At 41.3% G+C, this 22,140-nt stretch overlaps 1 protein-coding gene across 1 annotated transcript in view; it reads left to right on the top strand.

Annotated features, from left to right (window-relative positions):
- The window catches only part of LOC121578752 (uncharacterized protein FLJ43738), a 49,080-nt gene that overhangs the window by 3,039 nt on the left and 23,901 nt on the right, over positions 1-22,140 (top strand). Inside the window, exons 5-7 of the mRNA XM_045214478.1 lie at positions 432-787; positions 6,309-6,503; positions 10,643-10,928. Of these exons, the coding sequence (XP_045070413.1) occupies positions 432-787; positions 6,309-6,503; positions 10,643-10,928 (837 nt within the window). The remainder of the gene's footprint in view (positions 1-431; positions 788-6,308; positions 6,504-10,642; positions 10,929-22,140) is intronic.

Below are 22,140 nucleotides of genomic sequence, written 5' to 3' on the forward strand. Positions count from 1 at the left end.
TTGTAGTGGTGGTGGATTGCGGTGGTGGTGTTGGTGGTGGTGGTGAGGTGGTGGTAGGTGGTGGTGGTGGTGGTGGTGGTGGTGGTGGTGGTAGTGAGTGGTGAGTGGTGGTGGTGTGGTGAGTGGTGGTGGTTTGTGGTGGTGTAGTGGTGTGGTGGTGGTGGTGGTATTGTGGTGGCGGTGGTGGTGGTGGTGGTGGCAGCAGACGGCGGTTGTGTGGTAGTGGTGGTAGTGGTGGTAGTAGTGGTAGTGGTGGTGGTGCCAGTAGTGTGCAGTGGTGGTGGTAGTAGTGGTAGCGGTGGTAGTGGTGGCGGTGGTAGTGGGAGTGGTTGTATAACAGTGCGTAGTGGCGGTGCTGCTGGTAGTGTAGTAGTGTGTAGTACTTTATTGATCCCAACTTGGGAAATTGATTGATTGATTGATTGATTTAGGTGCAGGTGGAGATTGCCTGTCCTCTGAAGGTAGGAGGCGGGGCCAGTGACGTGGCGTGGGACTGCCCGTTCGGACGCATCATATACCTGTTCAGGTACGCTAACGTCTCGGTGATGTCACGGCTTAGGACAGAGCTACTAAGGATCAATGCTGCGGCGTTCCATCTGGAGGACCAATCAGAGGAGACGGTCGAGCGCGCGTTGTCGTGTTACAAGATGGCGGCGCGGGAGAGGGAGAGCCATGACATGGACGTGGTGACAGGGTTCCACCTGCTAGATAAACAAATCCACCTTTTTGTTCTGGAAGGACTGAAACATAAAGGTGTCAGGAGACTCTGGGAGACTGTCTCCAAACAGTAAGTTATATAGAGACTGTCTCCAAACAGTAAGATATATAGAGACTGTCTCCAAACAGTAAGATATATAGAGACTTTCTCCTTACAGTAAGATATATAGAGACTGTCTCCTTACAGTAAGATATATAGAGACTGTCTCCAAACAGTAAGATATATAGAGACTGCCTCCTTACAGTAAGATATATATAGACTGTCTCCATACAGTAAAATATATAGAGGCTGTCTCCATACAGTAAGTTATATATAGAGACTGTCTCCAAACAGTAAGATATATAGAGACTGTCTCCAAACAGTAAGATATATAGAGACTGCCTCCTTACAGTAAGATATATATAGACTGTCTCCATACAGTAAAATATATAGAGACTGTCTCCATACAGTAAGTTATATATAGAGACTGTCTCCAAACAGTAAGATATATAGAGACTGTCTCCAAACAGTAAGATATATAGAGACTGTCTCCAAACAGTAAGATATATAGAGACTGTCTCCTTACAGTAAGATATATAGAGACTGTCTCCTTACAGTAAGATATATAGAGACTGTCTCCAAACAGTAAGATATATAGAGACTGCCTCCTTACAGTAAGATATATAGAGACTGTCTCCATACAGTAAGATATATAGAGACTGTCTCCTTACAGTAAGATATATAGAGACTGTCTCCTTACAGTAAGATATATAGAGACTGTCTCCAAACAGTAAGATATATAGACTGTCTCCTTACAGTAAGATATATAGAGACTGTGCGCTCATACAGTGGATATAAAGACTGTCTCCAAACAGTAAGATGTATAGACTGTCTCCTTACAGTAAGGATATATAGAGACTGTCTCCTTACAGTAGTTATATAGAGACTGTCTCCAAACAGTAAGAGAGTATACAGCCGAATGTCTCCTTACAGTAAGATATATAGAGACTGTCTCCAAACAGTAAGATATATAGAGACTGTCTCCAAACAGTAAGATATATAGAGACTGTCTCCAAACAGTAAGATATATAGAGACTGTCTCCATACAGTAAGATATATAAAGACTGTCTCCAAACAGTAAGATATATAGACTGTCTCCTTACAGTAAGATATATAGAGACTGTCTCCAAACAGTAAGATATATAAAGACTGTCTCCAAACAGTAAGATATATAGACTGTCTCCTTACAGTAAGATATATAGAGACTGTCTCCAAACAGTAAGATATATAGAGACTGTCTCCAAACAGTAAATATATAGAGACTGTCTCCAAACAGTAAGATATATAGAGACTGTCTCCAAACAGTAAGATATATAGAGACTGTCTCCATACAGTAAGATATATAGAGACTGTCTCCTTACAGTAAGATATATAGAGACTGTCTCCAAACAGTAAGATATTTAGAGACTGTCTCCATACAGTAAGATGTATAGAAACTGTCTCCTTACAGTAAGTTATATAGAGACTGTCTCCAAACAGTAAGATATATACAGACTGTCTCCATACAGTAAGATATATAAAGACTGTCTCCAAACAGTAAGATATATAGACTGTCTCCTTACAGTAAGATATATAGAGACTGTCTCCAAACAGTAAGATATATAGAGACTGTCTCCATACAGTAAGATATATAGAGACTGTCTCCAAACAGTAAGATATATAGAGACTGGCTCCTTACAGTAAGATATATAGAGACTGTCTCCAAACAGTAAGATATACAGAGACTGTCTCCAAACAGTAAGATATACAGAGACTGTCTCCATACAGTAAGATATATAGAGACTGTCTCCAAACAGTAAGATATACAGAGACTGTCTCCAAACAGTAAGATATACAGAGACTGTCTCCATGCAGTAAGATATAGAAAGACTGTCTCCAAACAGTAAGATATATAGACTGTCTCCTTACAGTAAGATATATAGAGACTGTCTCCAAACAGTAAGATATATAGAGACTGTCTCTTTACAGTAAGATATATAGAGACTGTCTCCATACAGTAAGTTATATAGAGAGACTGTCTCCAAACAGTAAGATATATAGACTGTCTCCTTACAGTAAGATATATAGAGACTGTCTCCATACAGTAAGTTATATAGAGAGACTGTCTCCAAACAGTAAGATATATAGACTGTCTCCTTACAGTAAGATATATAGAGACTGTCTCAATACAGTAAGATATATAGAGACTGTCTCCATACAGTAAGTTATATAGAGAGACTGTCTCCATACAGTAAGTTATATAGAGAGACTGTCTCCATGCAGTAAGATATATAAAGACTGTCTCCAAACAGTAAGATATATAGACTGTCTCCTTACAGTAAGATATATAGAGACTGTCTCCAAACAGTAAGATATATAGAGACTGTCTCTTTACAGTAAGATATACAGAGACTGTCTCCATACAGTAAGATATATAGAGACTGTCTCCAAACAGTAAGATATATAGAGACTGTCTCCAAACAGTAAGATACATAGAGACTGTCTCCTTACAGTAAGATATATAGAGACTGTCTCCAAACAGTAAGATATATAGAGACTGTCTCCTTACAGTAAGATATATAGAGACTGTCTCAATACAGTAAGATAAATAGAGACTGTCTCCATACAGTAAGTTATATAGAGAGACTGTCTCCAAACAGTAAGATACATAGAGACTGTCTCCTTACAGTAAGATATATAGAGACTGTCTCCATACAGTAAGATGTATAGAAACTGTCTCCTTACAGTAAGTTATATAGAGACTGTCTCCAAACAGTAAGATATATACAGACTGTCTCCATACAGTAAGATATATAAAGACTGTCTCCAAACAGTAAGATATATAGACTGTCTCCTTACAGTAAGATATATAGAGACTGTCTCCAAACAGTAAGATATATAGAGAGACTGTCTCCAAACAGTAAGATATATAGAGACTGTCTCCTTACAGTAAGATATATAGAGACTGTCTCCAAACAGTAAGATATACAGAGACTGTCTCCAAACAGTAAGATATACAGAGACTGTCTCCATACAGTAAGATATATAGAGACTGTCTCCAAACAGTAAGATATACAGAGACTGTCTCCAAACAGTAAGATATACAGAGACTGTCTCCATGCAGTAAGATATATAAAGACTGTCTCCAAACAGTAAGATATATATAGACTGTCTCCTTACAGTAAGATATATAGAGACTGTCTCCAAACAGTAAGATATATAGAGACTGTCTCTTTACAGTAAGATATACAGAGACTGTCTCCATACAGTAAGATATACAGAGACTGTCTCCAAACAGTAAGATATATAGACTGTCTCCTTACAGTAAGATATATAGAGACTGTCTCCAAACAGTAAGATATATAGAGACTGTCTCCTTACAGTAAGATATATAGAGACTGTCTCCATACAGTAAGATAAATAGAGACTGTCTCCATACAGTAAGTTATATAGAGAGACTGTCTCCAAACAGTAAGATACATAGAGACTGTCTCCTTACAGTAAGATATATAGAGACTGTCTCCATACAGTAAGATGTATAGAAACTGTCTCCTTACAGTAAGTTATATAGAGACTGTCTCCAAACAGTAAGATATATACAGACTGTCTCCATACAGTAAGATATATAAAGACTGTCTCCAAACAGTAAGATATATAGACTGTCTCCTTACAGTAAGATATATAGAGACTGTCTCCAAACAGTAAGATATATAGAGACTGTCTCCAAACAGTAAGATATATAGAGACTGTCTCCTTACAGTAAGATATATAGAGACTGTCTCCAAACAGTAAGATATACAGAGACTGTCTCCAAACAGTAAGATATACAGAGACTGTCTCCATACAGTAAGATATATAGAGACTGTCTCCAAACAGTAAGATATACAGAGACTGTCTCCAAACAGTAAGATATACAGAGACTGTCTCCATGCAGTAAGATATATAAAGACTGTCTCCAAACAGTAAGATATATAGACTGTCTCCTTACAGTAAGATATATAGAGACTGTCTCCAAACAGTAAGATATATAGAGACTGTCTCTTTACAGTAAGATATACAGAGACTGTCTCCATACAGTAAGATATACAGAGACTGTCTCCAAACAGTAAGATATATAGACTGTCTCCTTACAGTAAGATATATAGAGACTGTCTCCATACAGTAAGTTATATAGAGAGACTGTCTCCAAACAGTAAGATATATAGAGACTGTCTCCAAACAGTAAGATATATAGACTGTCTCCTTACAGTAAGATATATAGAGACTGTCTCAATACAGTAAGATATATAGAGACTGTCTCCATACAGTAAGTTATATAGAGAGACTGTCTCCATACAGTAAGTTATATAGAGAGACTGTCTCCATGCAGTAAGATATATAAAGACTGTCTCCAAACAGTAAGATATATAGACTGTCTCCTTACAGTAAGATATATAGAGACTGTCTCTTTACAGTAAGATATACAGAGACTGTCTCCATACAGTAAGATATATAGAGACTTTCTCCAAACAGTAAGATATATATAGAGACTGTCTCCAAACAGTAAGATACATAGAGACTGTCTCCTTACAGTAAGATATATAGAGACTGTCTCCAAACAGTAAGATATATAGAGACTGTCTCCTTACAGTAAGATATATAGAGACTGTCTCCATACAGTAAGATAAATAGAGACTGTCTCCATACAGTAAGATATATAGAGACTGTCTCCAAACAGTAATATATATAGAGACTGTCTCCTTACAGTAAGATATATAGAGACTTTCTCCATATAGTAAGATATATAGAGACTGTCTCTTTACAGTAAGATATACAGAGACTGTCTCCATACAGTAAGTTATATAGAGAGACGGTCTCCATACAGTAAGTTATATAGAGACTGTCTCCAAACAGTAAGATATATACAGACTGTCTCCAAACAGTAAGATATACAGAGACTGTCTCCATACAGTAAGATATATAGAGACTGTCTCCAAACAGTAAGATATATAGAGACTGTCTCCATACAGTAAGATATATAGAGACTGTCTCCAAACAGTAAGATATATAGAGACTGTCTCCTTACAGTAAGATATATAGAGACTGTCTCCAAACAGTAAGATATACAGAGACTGTCTCCAAACAGTAAGATATACAGAGACTGTCTCCATACAGTAAGATATATAGAGACTGTCTCCAAACAGTAAGATATATAGAGACTGTCTCCAAACAGTAAGATACATAGAGACTGTCTCCTTACAGTAAGATATATAGAGACTGTCTCCATACAGTAAGTTATATAGAGAGACTGTCTCCATGCAGTAAGATATATAGAGACTGTCTCCAAACAGTAAGTTATATAGAGACTGTCTCCAAACAGTAAGATATATAGAGACTGTCTCCAAACAGTAAGATATATAGAGACTGTCTCCAAACAGTAAGCTGGAATAACACTCAACCTACCTAACCTAGCTTCTCTAGTTACCTACCTTTGCAGCTGTGCTGTCTGTAGGGCTGGGGTCAGACTTCTCTGAGAAAGTTGAGGTTGTCATAGATGAATAAAATGTAACGTGTGATGTTAATGTGGTTTCAGGGTAACAGGCAGTGAGGAGGACCAGGTGATGGTTCTCTATAACTCTGGTCTGAGTTTCTCTAAGCGTCTATATACCCTTCTGGACGTCAGCTTTACTCCTGTCCACCTCCACCAACCCCTAGAAACCATCATGAGACAACCTCTAGTCTACGTCAGAGACATGGTGCCTCATACCTGCTTCCAGGCCATGACACGGTACTACACCTGTCTGTCTGTCTGTCTGTTACACCTGTCTGTCTGTCTGTCACACCTGTCTGTCTGTTAGACCCGTCCGTAAGATATATAGAGGTGTAACAGTTACACCTGTCTGTCTGTCTGTCTGTCTGTCTGTCTGTTACACCTGTCTGTCTGTTAGACCCGTCTGTTAGTCTGTCTGTTAGACCCGTCCGTCTGTCTGGTTAATATGGTTGTAAATGGTTAATATGGTTGTATATGTTTTTTTTTTTTTGTCATTTAGCAGACGCTCTTATCCAGAGCGACTTACGGGAGCAATTAGGGTTAAGTGCCTTGCTCAAGGGCACATCGACAGATTTTTCACCTAGTCGGCTCGGGGATTAGAACCAGCGACCTTTCGGTTACTGACACAACGCTCTTACCCACTAAGCTACCTGCCGCCCACATGGTTAATATGGTTGTATATGGTTAATATGGTTAATATGGTTAATATGGTTGTATGTCATTAATATGGTTGTTTATGGTTAATATGGTTAATATGGTTAATATGGTTAATATGGTTAATATGGTTGTATATCATTAATATGGTTGTATATGGTTAATATGGTTAATATGGCTGTATATCATTAATATGGTTGTATATGGTTAATATGGTTGTATATCATTAATATGGTTGTATATGATTAATATGGTTAATATGGTTGTATATGGTTAATATGTTTAATATGGTTGTATATGGTTAATATGGTTAATATGGTTAATATGGTTGTATATGGTTAATATGGTTAATATGGTTGTATATGGTTAATATGGTTAATATGGTTGTATATCATTAATATGGTTGTATATGGTTAATATGGTTAATATGGTTGTATATCATTAATATGGTTGTATATGGTTAATATGGTTGTATATGGTTGTATGTGGTTAATATGGTTAATATGGTTAATATGGTTAATATGGTTGTATATCATTAATATGGTTGTATATGGTTAATATGATTAATATGGTTGTATATGGTTAATATGGTTGTATATGGTTAATATGGTTGTATATGGTTAATATGGTTGTATATGATTAATATGGTTAATATGGTTAATATGGTTGTATATGGTTAATATGGTTAATATGGTTGTATATGGTTAATATGGTTAATATGGTTGTATATGATTAATATGGTTGTATATGGTTAATATGGTTAATATGGTAATATGGTTGTATATGATTAATATGGTTGTATATGGTTAATATGATTAATATGGTTGTATATGGTTAATATGGTTGTATATGGTTAATATGGTTGTATATGGTTAATATGGTTGTATATGATTAATATGGTTAATATGGTTAATATGGTTGTATATGGTTAATATGGTTAATATGGTTGTATATGATTAATATGGTTAATATGGTTGTATATGGTTAATATGGTTGTATATGATTAATATGGTTGTATATGGTTAATATGGTTAATATGGTAATATGGTTGTATATGATTAATATGGTTGTATATGGTTAATATGATTGTATATGGTTAATATGGTTGTATATGATTAATATGGTTAATATGGTTAATATGGTTGTATATGGTTAATATGGTTGTATATGATTAATATGGTTGTATATGATTAATATGGTTGTATATGGTTAATATGGTTGTATATGGTTAATATGGTTGTATATGATTAATATGGTTAATATGGTTAATATGGTTAATATGGTTGTATATGATTAATATGGTTGTATATGATTAATATGGTTGTATATGATTAATATGGTTGTATATGGTTAATATGGTTAATATGGTAATATGGTTGTATATGATTAACATGGTTGTATATGGTTAATATGATTAATATGGTTAATATGGTTGTATATGGTTAATATGATTAATATGGTTAATATGGTTGTATATGGTTAATATGGTTGTATATGATTAATATGGTTGTATATGGTTAATATGGTTGTATATGGTTAATATGGTTGTATATGGTTAATATGGTTGTATATGATTAATATGGTTGTATATGGTTAATATGGTTAATATGGTAATATGGTTGTATATGATTAATATGGTTGTATATGGTTAATATGGTTAATATGGTTGTATATGGTTAATATGGTTAATATGGTTAATATGGTTGTATATGATTAATATGGTTGTATATGGTTAATATGGTTAATATGGTTGTATATGGTTAATATGATTAATATGGTTGTATATGGTTAATATGGTTAATATGGTAATATGGTTGTATATGATTAATATGGTTGTATATGGTTAATATGGTTAATATGGTTGTATATGGTTAATATGGTTAATATGGTAATATGGTTGTATATGATTAATATGGTTGTATATGGTTAATATGGTTAATATAGTAATATGGTTGTATATGATTAATATGGTTGTATATGGTTAATATGGTTAATATGGTTGTATATGGTTAATATGGTTAATACAGGTTGTATATGGTTTATGGTTGTTATGGTTATATGGTTAATATGGTAATATGGTTGTATATGATTAATATGGTTGTATATGGTTACTATGGTTAATATGGTAATATGGTTGTATATGATTAATATGGTTGTATATGGTTAATATGGTTAATATGGTTGTATATGGTTAATATGGTTGTATATGGTTAATATGGTTAATATAGTAATATGGTTGTATATGATTAATATGGTTGTATATGGTTAATATGGTTAATATGGTAATATGGTTGTATATGATTAATATGGTTGTATATGGTTAATATGGTTAATATGGTTGTATATGGTTAATATGGTTAATATGGTAATATGGTTGTATATGATTAATATGGTTGTATATGGTTAATATGGTTAATATGGTTGTATATGGTTAATATGGTTGTATATGGTTAATATGGTTAATATGGTAATATGGTTGTATATGATTAATATGGTTAATATGGTTGTATATGGTTAATATGGTTGTATATGGTTAATATGGTTAATATAGTAATATGGTTGTATATGATTAATATGGTTGTATATGGTTAATATGGTTAATATGGTTGTATATGGTTAATATGATTAATATGGTTGTATATGGTTAATATGGTTAATATGGTAATATGGTTGTATATGATTAATATGGTTGTATATGGTTAATATGGTTAATATGGTTGTATATGGTTAATATGGTTAATATGGTAATATAATAATAATAATAATAATAATAATAAGCCATTTAGCAGACGCTTTTATCCAAAGCGACTTACAGTCATGCGTGCATACATTTTTTTTTGTGTGTCCCGGGGATCGAACCCACTACCTTAGCGTTACAAGCGCCGTGCTCTACCAGCTGAGCTACAGAGGACCACCAATATGGTTGTATATGATTAATATGGTTGTATATGGTTAATATGGTTAATATGGTTGTATATGGTTAATATGGTTGTATATGGTTAATATGGTTAATATGGTAATATGGTTGTATATGATTAATATGGTTGTATATGGTTAATATGGTTAATATGGTAATATGGTTGTATATGGTTAATATGGTTGTATATGGTTAATATGTTGGTAATATCGTGGTCCTCTGTAGCTCAGCTGGTAGAGCACGGCGCTTGTAACGCCAAGGTAGTGGGTTCGATCCCCGGGACCACCCATACACAAAAATGTAGTTACACATGACTGTAAGTCTGCTAAATGGCATAAGGCAAAAGCGTCTGCTAAATGGCATATTAATATGGTTAATATGGTTGTATATGGTTGTATATGGTTAATATGGTTGTATATGGTTAATTTGGTTAATATGGTTGTATATGATTAATATGGTTGTATATGGTTAATATGGTTGTATTTGGTTAATATGGTTGTATTTGGTTAATATGGTTGTATATGGTTAATATGGTTAATATGGTTGTATATGATTAATATGGTTGTAATGGTTGTATATGGTTGTATATGGTTAATATGGTTGTATATGATTAATATGGTTGTATATGGTTAATATGGTTGTATATCATTAATATGGTTGTATATGGTTAATATGGTTGTATATGGTTAATATGGTTAATATGGTTAATATGGTTAATATGGTTAATATGGTTAATATGGTTGTATATGGTTAATATGGTTGTATATGATTAATATGGTTAATATGGTTGTATATGATTCTCCAGGTTGAGCCTGTTGGTCCAGCTGAGGAACCTGAAGGACGTTGTCCAGAACGATCTGTTCCCATCGGCTGAGATGGTCCTCTCCATGACCAAGGAGTTTGGAGTGGTGCACCCTGGGAGGTGGCAGCAGAGGCTGCTGGGTAGTGGGGCAGCGGAGGCTGCCATGTTGTCACACCATGGCTCGGAGAACACACAATGCCACCTGGATACACACAATACTCCTTATCTACTGTGGAAACAATACATCACCAACCAGCAGATGAACAAAATCACCAAAGATTTCATAAAGGTAGGCGTTGTGCTGTCCTGTGTTATGTTATGCTATGTTATGCTATATTATGTTGTGCTATATTATGCTATGCTATATGATGTTATGCTTTGCCATATATATATATATATTTTTTTTGTCATTTAGCAGACGCTCTTATCCAGAGCGACTTACAGGAGCAATTAGGGTTAAGTTCCTTTCTTAAGCACCTTTCGGTTACTGGCACAACGCTCTTACCCACTAAGCTACCTGCTGCTATACTATGCTATATTATTTAATGCTATCTTATGCTATATTATATTATGTTATGCTATATTATGCTATGCTATATTATGTTATGCTATGCTAAATTGTTATGCTATATTATGCTATGATATATTATGTTATGCTATATTATGCTATGCTATATTATGCTATGCTATATTATGTTATGCTATGCTATATTATGTTATGCTATATTATGCTATGCTATATTATGCTATGCTATATTATGTTATGCTATGCTATATTATGTTATGCTATATTATGCTATGCTATATTATGCTATGCTATATTATGTTATGCTATATTATACTATGCTATATTATGTTATGCTATATTATGCTATGCTATATTATGCTATGCTATATTATCTTATGCTATTTTATGCTATGCTATATTATGTTATGCTATATTATGCTATGCTATATTATGTTATGCTATATTATGCTATGCTATATTATGCTATGCTATATTATGTTTTTTAAATATTATGCTCTGTTATGTTATGTTATAATCTAGCACAATATAATATAGCATAACATAATATAGCATAACATAATATAGCATAGCATAACATAATATAGCATAGCATAATATAGCATAACATAATATAGCATAGCATAATATAGCATAGCATAATATAGCATAGCATAATATAGCATAGCATAATATAGCATAGCATAATATAGCATAGCATAACATAATATAGCATAGCATCCACCCCGACCAACCCATCCACCCCGACCAACCCATCCACCCCGACCAACACATCCACCCCGACCAACCCATCCACCCAGACCAACCCATCCACCCCGACCAACCCATCCACCCAGACCAACCCATCCACCCCGACCAACCCATCCACCCAGACCAACCCATCCACCCATCCACCCATCCACCCAGACCAACCCATCCACCCAGACCAACCCATCCACCCATCCACCCCGACCAACCCATCCACCCATCCACCCATCCACCCAGACCAACCCATCCACCCCGACCAACCCATCCACCCAGACCAACCCATCCACCCATCCACCCAGACCAACCCATCCACCCCGACCAACCCATCCACCCCCGACCAACCTCACCCACGACCAACCCCATCCACCCGACCAACCCATCCACCCCGACCAACCCATCCACCCAGACCAACCCATCCACCCCGACCAACCCATCCACCCAGACCAACCCATCCAACCTGACCAACCCATCCACCCAGACCAACCCATCCCCCCCGACCAACCCATCCACCCAGACCAACCCATCCACCCAGACCAACCCATCCACCCCGACCAACCCATCCACCCAGACCAACCCATCCACCCCGACCAACCCATCCACCCCGACCAACCCATCCACCCAGACCAACCCATCCACCCGACCAACCCATCCACCCCGACCAACCCATCCACCCCGACCAACCCATCCACCCAGACCAACCCATCCACCCCGACCAACCCATCCACCCCGACCAACCCATCCACCCAGACCAACCCATCCACCCGACCAACCCATCCACCCAGACCAACCCATCCACCCAGACCAACCCATCCACCCGACCAACCCATCCACCCCGACCAACCCATCCACCCATCCACCCGACCAACCCATCCACCCGACCAACCCATCCACCCGACCAGCCCATCACCCCGACCAACCCATCCACCCAGACCAACCCATCCACCCAGACCAACCCATCCACCCCGACCAACCCATCCACCCCAGACCAACCCATCCACCCCGACCAACCCATCCACCCGACCAACCCATCCACCCAGACCAACCCATCCACCCGACCAACCCATCCACCCAGACCAACCCATCCACCCAGACCAACCCATCCACCCAGACCAACCCATCCACCCCGACCAACCCATCCACCCCGACCAACCCATCCACCCATCCACCCCGACCAACCCATCCACCCGACCAACCCATCCACCCCAGACCAACCCATCCACCCACGACCAACCCATCCACCCCGACCAACCCATCCACCCAGACCAACCCATCCACCAGACCAACCCATCCACCCCGACCAACCCATCCACCCCGACCAACCCATCCACCCCAACCAACCCATCCACCCCAGACCAACCCATCCACCCTGACCAGCCCATCCACCCTGACCAACCCATCCATCCAGACCAACCCATCCACCCAGACCAACCCATCCACCCAGACCAACCCATCCACCCTGAACTACCATCCACCCAGACCAACCCATCCACCCAGACCAACCCATCCACCCACGACCAACCCATCCACCCAGACCAACCCATCCACCAGACCAACCCATCCACCCCGACCAACCCATCCACCCCGACCAACCCATCCACCCAGACCAACCCCATCCATCCCCAGACCAACCCATCCACCCCGACCAACCCATCCACCCAGACCAACCCATCCACCAGACCAACCCATCCACCCAGTACCCCACCACCCAGACCAACCCATCCACCCAGACCAACCCATCCACCCAGACCAACCCATCCACCCAGACCACCCAGACCAACCCATCCACCCAGACCAACCCATCCACCCAGACCAACCCATCCACCCAGACCAACCCATCCACCCATCCACCCCAGACCAACCCATCCACCCAGACCAACCCATCCACCCCAGACCAACCCATCCACCCCGACCAACCCATCCACCCAGACCAACCCATCCACCCCGAACCAACCCATCCACCCAGACCAACCCATCCACCCAGACCAACCCATCCACCCCGACCAACCCATCCACCCAGACCAACCCATCCACCCCAGACCAACCCATCCACCCAGACCAACCCATCCACCCAGACCACCCAGACCAACCCATCCACCCAGACCAACCCATCCACCCGACCAACCCATCCAGACCACCCATCCACCCAGACCAACCCATCCACCCAGACCAACCCATCCACCCAGACCAACCCATCCACCCCAGACCAACCCATCCACCCCGACCAACCCATCCACCCAGACCAACCCATCCACCCAGACCAACCCATCCACCCAGACCAACCCATCCACCCAGACCAACCCATCCACCCAGACCAACCCATCCACCCAGACCAACCCATCCACCCCGACCAACCCATCCACCCAGACCAACCCATCCACCCAGACCAACCCATCCACCCAGACCAACCCATCCACCCCGACCAACCCATCCACCCTGACCAACCAACCCATCCACCCAGACCAACCCATCCACCCCCGACCAACCCATCCACCCAGACCAACCCATCCACCCAGACCAACCCATCCACCCAGACCAACCCATCCACCCAGACCAACCCATCCACCCAGACCACCCATCCACCCAGACCAACCCATCCACCCAGACCAACCCATCCACCCAGACCAACCCATCCACCCAGACCAACCCATCCACCCAGACCACCCCGACCAACCCATCCACCCAGACCAACCCATCCACCCAGACCACCCAGACCAACCCATCCACCCAGACCAACCCATCCACCCAGACCAACCCATCCACCCATCCACCCAGACCAACCCATCCACCCAGACCAACCCATCCACCCAGACCAACCCATCCACCCAAACCAACCCATCCACCCAGACCAACCCATCCACCCATCCACAGAACCATCCACCCATCCACCCAGACCACCCAGACCAACCCATCCACCCCGACCAACCCATCCACCCTGACCAACCCATCCACCCATCCACCCAGACCACCCAGACCAACCCATCCACCCAGACCAACCCATCCACCCATCCACCCAGACCACCCAGACCAACCCATCCACCCAGACCAACCCATCCACCCAGACCAACCCATCCACCCATCCACCCAGACCAACCCATCCACCCATCCACCCAGACCACCCAGACCAACCCATCCACCCAGACCAACCCATCCACCCAGACCAACCCATCCACCCAGACCAACCCATCCACCCATCCACCCAGACCAACCCATCCACCCATCCACCCAGACCAACCCATCCACCCAGACCAACCCATCCACCCATCCACCCAGACCAACCCATCCACCCAGACCAACCCATCCTATTATTATATTATTATTATATTATATCCACCCTGACCAACCCATCCACCCAGACCAACCCATCCACCCAGACCAACCCATCCACCCCGACCAACCCATCCACCCCGACCAACCCATCCACCCCGACCAACCCATCCACCCTTCCACCCAGACCAACCCATCCACCCAGACCAACCCATCCACCCAGACCAACCCATCCACCCAGACCAACCCATCCACTCCGACCAACCCATCCACCCCGACCAACCCATCCACCCAGACCAACCCATCCACCCCGACCAACCCATCCACCCCGACCAACCCATCCACCCAGACCAACCCATCCACCCCGACCAACCCATCCACCCAGACCAACCCATCCACCCCGACCAACCCATCCACCCAGACCAACCCATCCACCCAGACCAACCCATCCACCCAGACCAACCCATCCACCCTGACCAACCCATCCACCCCGACCAAACACCCTCCTTCTGTTTCTGCCTTAAGTAACCTCCTGTGTTATGTAGCCATACCAATCGTAATTTGAGTGTCCTGGATTTACTTTTACTACGTTATGTCTAATCTATAACCTAACGTAAAGTAACATATTATATGTTACATTCCCCAGCAAGAAAACCAAATAATGTCACTCAAACAAATGGGGGAACAATTAGTCACGAAACAGGAGGGGTTCTGTTTTAGGCGGGGTTCTGAAAGACACACATGGGGGTGCCCACTAACAACTGGGACCTAAAAGACCATGAGCACCCACTAAATTTTCCCAAGAACAAACTTAAACCCACACCAAATGCAAAGACAGGAATCAAACCAAAAAGTGGACCAAATAAAAACAGGGAAGATCAGATTTGTATTTGTATTTATTATGGATCCCCATTAGCTGCTGCCAAGGCAGCAGCTACTCTTCCTGGGGTCCAGCAAAATTAAGGCATTCATAACAGATTTCACAACATAAGTGTGTGCCCTCAGGCCTCTACTCTACTACCACATATCTACAACACAAAATCCATGTGTACGTGTGTGTGTATAGTGCGTATGATATCGTGTGTTGCATGTGTCTATGTTTGTGTTGCTTCACAGTCACCGCTGTTCCATAAGGTGTATTTGTATCTGTTTTTTAAATCTAATTTACTGCTTGACTGAGTTACCTGACGTGGAATAGAGTTCCATGTAGTCATGGCTCTATGTAGTACTGTGCGCCTCCCATAGTCTGTTCTGGACTTGGGGACTGTGAAGAGACCTCTGGTGGCATGTCTTGTGGGGTATGCATGGGTGTCCGAGCTGTGTGCCAGTAGTTCAAACAGACAGCTCGGTGCATTCACCATGTCAATACCTCTCACAAATACAAGTAGTGATGAAGTCAATCTCTCCTCCACTTTGAGCCAGGAGAGATTCACATGCATATTATTAATGTTAGCTCTCTGTGTACATCCAAGGGCCAGCCGTGCTGCCCTGTTCTGAGCCAATTGTAATTTTCCTGAGTCCCTCTTTGTGGCACCTGACCACACGACTGAACAGTAGTCCAGGTGTGACCAAACTAGGGCCTGTAGGACCTGCCTTGTTGATAGTGCTGTTAAGAAGGTAGAGCAGCGCTTTATTATGGACAGACTTCTCCCCATCATTACTGTAGCAGGGGGTGTAAAGCCATAACACATACGTTTTTCCAGCAGCAGACTATGATCGATAATGTCAAAAGTCGCACTGAAGTCTAACAAAACAGCCCCCACAATCTTTTTGTCATCAATTTCTCTCAACCAATCATCAGTCATTTGTGTAAGTGCTGTGCTTGTTGAATGTCCTTCCCTATAAGCGTGCTGAAAGTCTGTTGTCAAATTGTTTACTGTAAAATAGCATTTTATCTGGTCAAACACAATTTTTTCCTAAAGTTTACTAAGGGTTGGTAACAGGCTGATTGGCCGTCTATTTGAGCCAGTTAAGGGGGCTTTACTATTCTTAGGTAGGGGAACTTACTTTACGGAATTCAAAATTCAATGCTTGTCTTTCATAATTTGGTCAGGTATACTTGGATGTGTAGTGTCAGCGTTTGTTGCTGGCATGTCATGCCTAAGTTTGCTAATCTTGCCAATGAAAAAATCATTAAAGTAGTTGGCAATATCAGTGGGTTTTGTGATGAATGAGCCATCTGATTCAATGGATGATGGAGCGGAGTTTGCCTTTTTGCCCAAAATGTCATTTAAGGTGCTCCAAAGCTTTTTACTATCATTCTTTATTTTTTTTTACATTTGAGTCATTTTTTGCAGACGCTCTTATCCAGAGTGACTTACAGGAGCAATTTGGGTTAAGTGCCTTGCTCAAGGGCACATCGACAGATTTTTCACCTAGTTGGCTCGGGGATTAGAACCAGTGACCTTTCGGTTACTGGCACAACGCTCTTAACCATTAAGCTACCTGCCGCCCCCATGTCATTTATCTTTGTTTCATAGTGTAGTTTCTTCTTCTTTTTATTCAGTTTAGTCACATGATTTCTCAATTTGCAGTATGTTTGCCAATCGGTTGTGCAGCCAGACCTATTTGCCATCTCTTTTGCCTCATCACTCTCAACCATAAAATGTTTCAATTCCTCATCAATCCACAGGGATTTAACAGTTTTTACAGTCATTTTCATGCACTTAATGGGTGCATGCTTATTAGTAACTGGAATAAGCAATTTCATAAATGTGTCAAGTGCAGTGTCTGGTTGCTCCTCATTACACACCATAGACCAACAAATATTCTTCACATCAACAACATAGGAATCACTACAGAACTTATTGTATGACCTCTTATACACTATATTAGGCCCAGCCTTTGGAACTTTGGTTTTCCTAGATATGGCTACTATATTGTGATCACTACATCCAGTGGATTTGGATACTGCTTTCAAACAAATTTCTGCTGCATTTGTAAAGATTTGATCAATACATGTTGATTATTTCATTCCTGTACTGTTTGTAACTACCCTAGTAGGTTGATTGATAACCTGAACCAGGTTGCAGGCACTAGTTAGTTTGAAGCTTTCTCTTGAGTGGGCAGCCTGATGAAAGCCTGATCAAATTTTACTGCTTGCATGAGTTACTTGATGTGGAATAGAGTTCCATGTAGTCATGGCTCTATGTAGTACTGTGCGCCTCCCATAGTCTGTTCTGGACTTGGGGACTGTGAAGAGACCTCTGGTGGCATGTCTTGTGGGGTATACATGGGTGTCCGAGCTGTGTGCCAGTAGTTCAAACAGACAGCTCGGTCCATTCAACATGTCAATACCTCTCATAAATACAAGTAGTGAGAGAGATCGAAATGCATATTATTAATGTTAGCTCTCTGTGTACATCAAAGGGCCACAAATACAAGTAGAAACCAGAAATAAGACCAGACTAGAGTTCCACATTATATAAAGGAACTTCCTTGCAACCCATCTCCACACCTTGTACTAACACCCTGTAACCAGTTGCTGAAGTGTCAGACAAAGGCAAAACACACTCCAACATGAAGGACTGGGCTGCCCCAGTGTCTCGCAGTATCTTCACCAGCTGCTTAACAGCATCACCACTCTGCGGAGACACTAACAAAGGGTTCATACACATCTGATCCAAAGTCTTCTTTAGGAGATACACCAGTCCCAACCAGAGACTTGATGGGATACACCAGTCCCAACCAGATACTTAATGGGCTGGAGTGCTCCCACAAGAAGAAACAGCTTTTTCTCTCTCTCATTTTCCTGTTTCAACTTAGGATACTGAGACAATGTGTCCTTTCTGACGGCAGTAATGACAAACTGGCGGAAACGGAAGGAAAAAAAAGTTTTCTGCTGATCTGTACCTTTGGGCGCTGTAGAAATGGACTGAAACCTTGCAGTAGGAGGTGACTTCTCTGGATTGCTTTTTGCGTAGGGATAAGTACTGGGTGCTTTGTTTGTGAAGGTAGTTTTGTGTGTCAACAATCTCATCTGCAAGAACTGCAGCTTTTTCAAGAGTGAGATCCTTGTGCTCATAAATGTAGGTAGCAACCCGTTTGTGAATGCAATTCTTGAACTGCTCGTGAAGTACGAGTGTCTTTAAATCCTCAAGGTCCTTGACCTCTTGAGAACCACCCCACCATTCAAAAATACTGGCTTGTTCCCTTGCGAACTCAACATGGCGTTGTGATTCTGTCTTTCGTAATTTATGGAACTCTTGTCTTTATGCCTCTGGGACCAACTTGTAAGCCCGAAGGATAGCAGCTTTAACAGAGTCACCTGAACTGTGGTCAAGAGAAAAAGCGTCCACTTCCTGAGCTTTTCCCACAAGAACACTTTGGAGGTGCAGTGACCAAATATCTTGCGGTCATTTTAGGGATGTGGCAATCTGCTCAAACAGAGTAAAATATACATCCACCTCCTTTTCGTTGAAAGGCGGTACAAGCCGGCGGTTCCAAATGGCATGCTCACGTTCCTGTTCTTGTTGTCTGGTTGCATGTCCTCTACCATATCTATCTCTATGGGGTGTCCTCTACCATATCTATCTCTATGGGGTGTCCTCTACCATATCTATCTCTATGGGGTGTCCTCTACCATATCTATCTATATGGGGTGTCCTCTACCATATCTATCTCTATGGGATGTCCTCTACCATATCTATCTCTATGGGGTGTCCTCTACCATATCTATCTCTATGGGGTGTCCTCTACCATATCTATCTCTATGGGGTGTCCTCTACCATATCTATCTCTATGGGGTGTCCTCTACCATATCTATCTCTATGGGGTGTCCTCTACCATATCTATCTCTATGGGGTGTCCTCTACCATATCTATCTCTATGGAGTGTCCTCTACCATATCTATCTCTATGGGGTGTCCTCTACCATATCTATCTCTATGGGGTGTCCTCTACCATATCTATCTCTATGGGGTGTCCTCTACCATATCTATCTCTATGGGGTGTCCTCTACCATATCTATCTCTATGGAGTGTCCTCTACCATATCTATCTCTATGGGGTGTCCTCTACCATATCTATCTCTATGGGGTGTCCTCTACCATATCTATCTCTATGGGGTGTCCTCTACCATATCTATCTCTATGGGGTGTCCTCTACCATATCTATCTCTATGGGGTGTCCTCTACCATATCTATCTCTATGGGGTGTCCTCTACCATATCTATCTCTATGGGGTGTCCTCTACCATATCTATCTCTATGGGGTGTCCTCTACCATATCTATCTATATGGGGTGTAGTCTACCATATCTATCTATATGGGGTGTCCTCTACCATATCTATCTCTATGGGTGTCCTCTACCATATCTATCTCTATGGGGTGTCCTCTATCATATCTATCTCTATGGGGTGTCCTCTACCATATCTATCTCTATGAAGTGTCCTCTACCATATCTATCTCTATGGGGTGTCCTCTACCATATCTATCTCTATGGGGTGTCCTCTACCATATCTATCTCTATGGGGTGTCCTCTACCATATCTATCTCTATGGGGTGTAGTCTACCATATATATCTATATGGGGTGTCCTCTACCATATCTATCTCTATGGGGTGTCCTCTACCATATCTATCTCTATGGGGTGTCGTCTACCATATATATCTATATAGGGGTGTAGTCTACCATATCTATCTCTATGGGGGTGTAGTCTACCATATCTATCTATATGGGGTGTAGTCTACCATATCTATCTCTATGGGGTGTCCTCTACCATATCTATCTATATGGGGTGTAGTCTACCATATCTATCTCTATGGGGTGTCCTCTACCATATCTATCTCTATGGGGTGTCCTCTACCATATCTATCTATATGGGGTGTCCTCACCATCTATCTCTATGGGTGTCCTCTACCATATCTATCTCTATGGGGTGTCCTCTACCATATCTATCTCTATGGGGGTGTCCTCTACCATATCTATCTCTATAGGGTGTCCTCTACCATATCTATCTCTATGGGTGTAGTCTACCATATATATCTATTGGGGTGTCCTCTACCATATCTATCTCTATGGGGTGTCCTCTACCATATCTATCTATATGGGGTGTAGTCTACCATATCTATCTATATGGGGTGTAGTCTACCATATCTATCTCTATGGGGTGTAGTCTACCATATCTATCTATATGGGGTGTAGTCTACCATATCTATCTCTATGGGGTGTCCTCTACCATATCTATCTATATGGGGTGTAGTCTACCATATCTATCTCTATGGGGTGTCCTCTACCATATCTATCTCTATGGGGTGTCCTCTACCATATCTATCTCTATGGGGTGTAGTCTACCATATCTATCTATATGGGGTGTAGTCTACCATATCTATCTCTATGGGGTGTCCTCTACCATATGTATCTCTATGGGGTGTCCTCTACCATATCTATCTCTATGGGGTGTCCTCTACCATATCTATCTCTATGGGGTGTCCTCTACCATATCTATCTCTATGGGGTGTCCTCTACCATATCTATCTATATGGGGTGTCCTCTACCATATCTATCTATATGGGGTGTCCTCTACTATATCTATCTCATGGTGTCCTCTACCATATCTATCTCTATGGGGTGTCCTCTACCATATCTATCTCTATGGGGTGTAGTCTACCATATATATCTATATGGGGTGTCCTCTACCATATCTATCTATATGGGGTGTCCTCTACCATATCTATCTCTATGGGGTGTCCTCTACCATATCTATCTCTATGGGGTGTCCTCTACCATATCTATCTATATGGGGTGTCCTCTACCATATCTATCTCTATGGGGTGTCCTCTACCATATCTATCTCTATGGGGTGTCCTCTACCATATCTATCTATATGGGGTGTAGTCTACCATATCTATTTCTATGGGGTGTCCTCTACCATATGTATCTCTATGGGGTGTCCTCTACCATATCTATCTCTATGGGGTGTCCTCTACCATATCTATCTCTATGGGGTGTCCTCTACCATATCTATCT

The sequence above is a fragment of the Coregonus clupeaformis genome, unplaced genomic scaffold (assembly GCF_020615455.1).
Source record: "Coregonus clupeaformis isolate EN_2021a unplaced genomic scaffold, ASM2061545v1 scaf0264, whole genome shotgun sequence".
NCBI classification, from domain to species: Eukaryota; Metazoa; Chordata; class Actinopteri; order Salmoniformes; family Salmonidae; genus Coregonus; species Coregonus clupeaformis.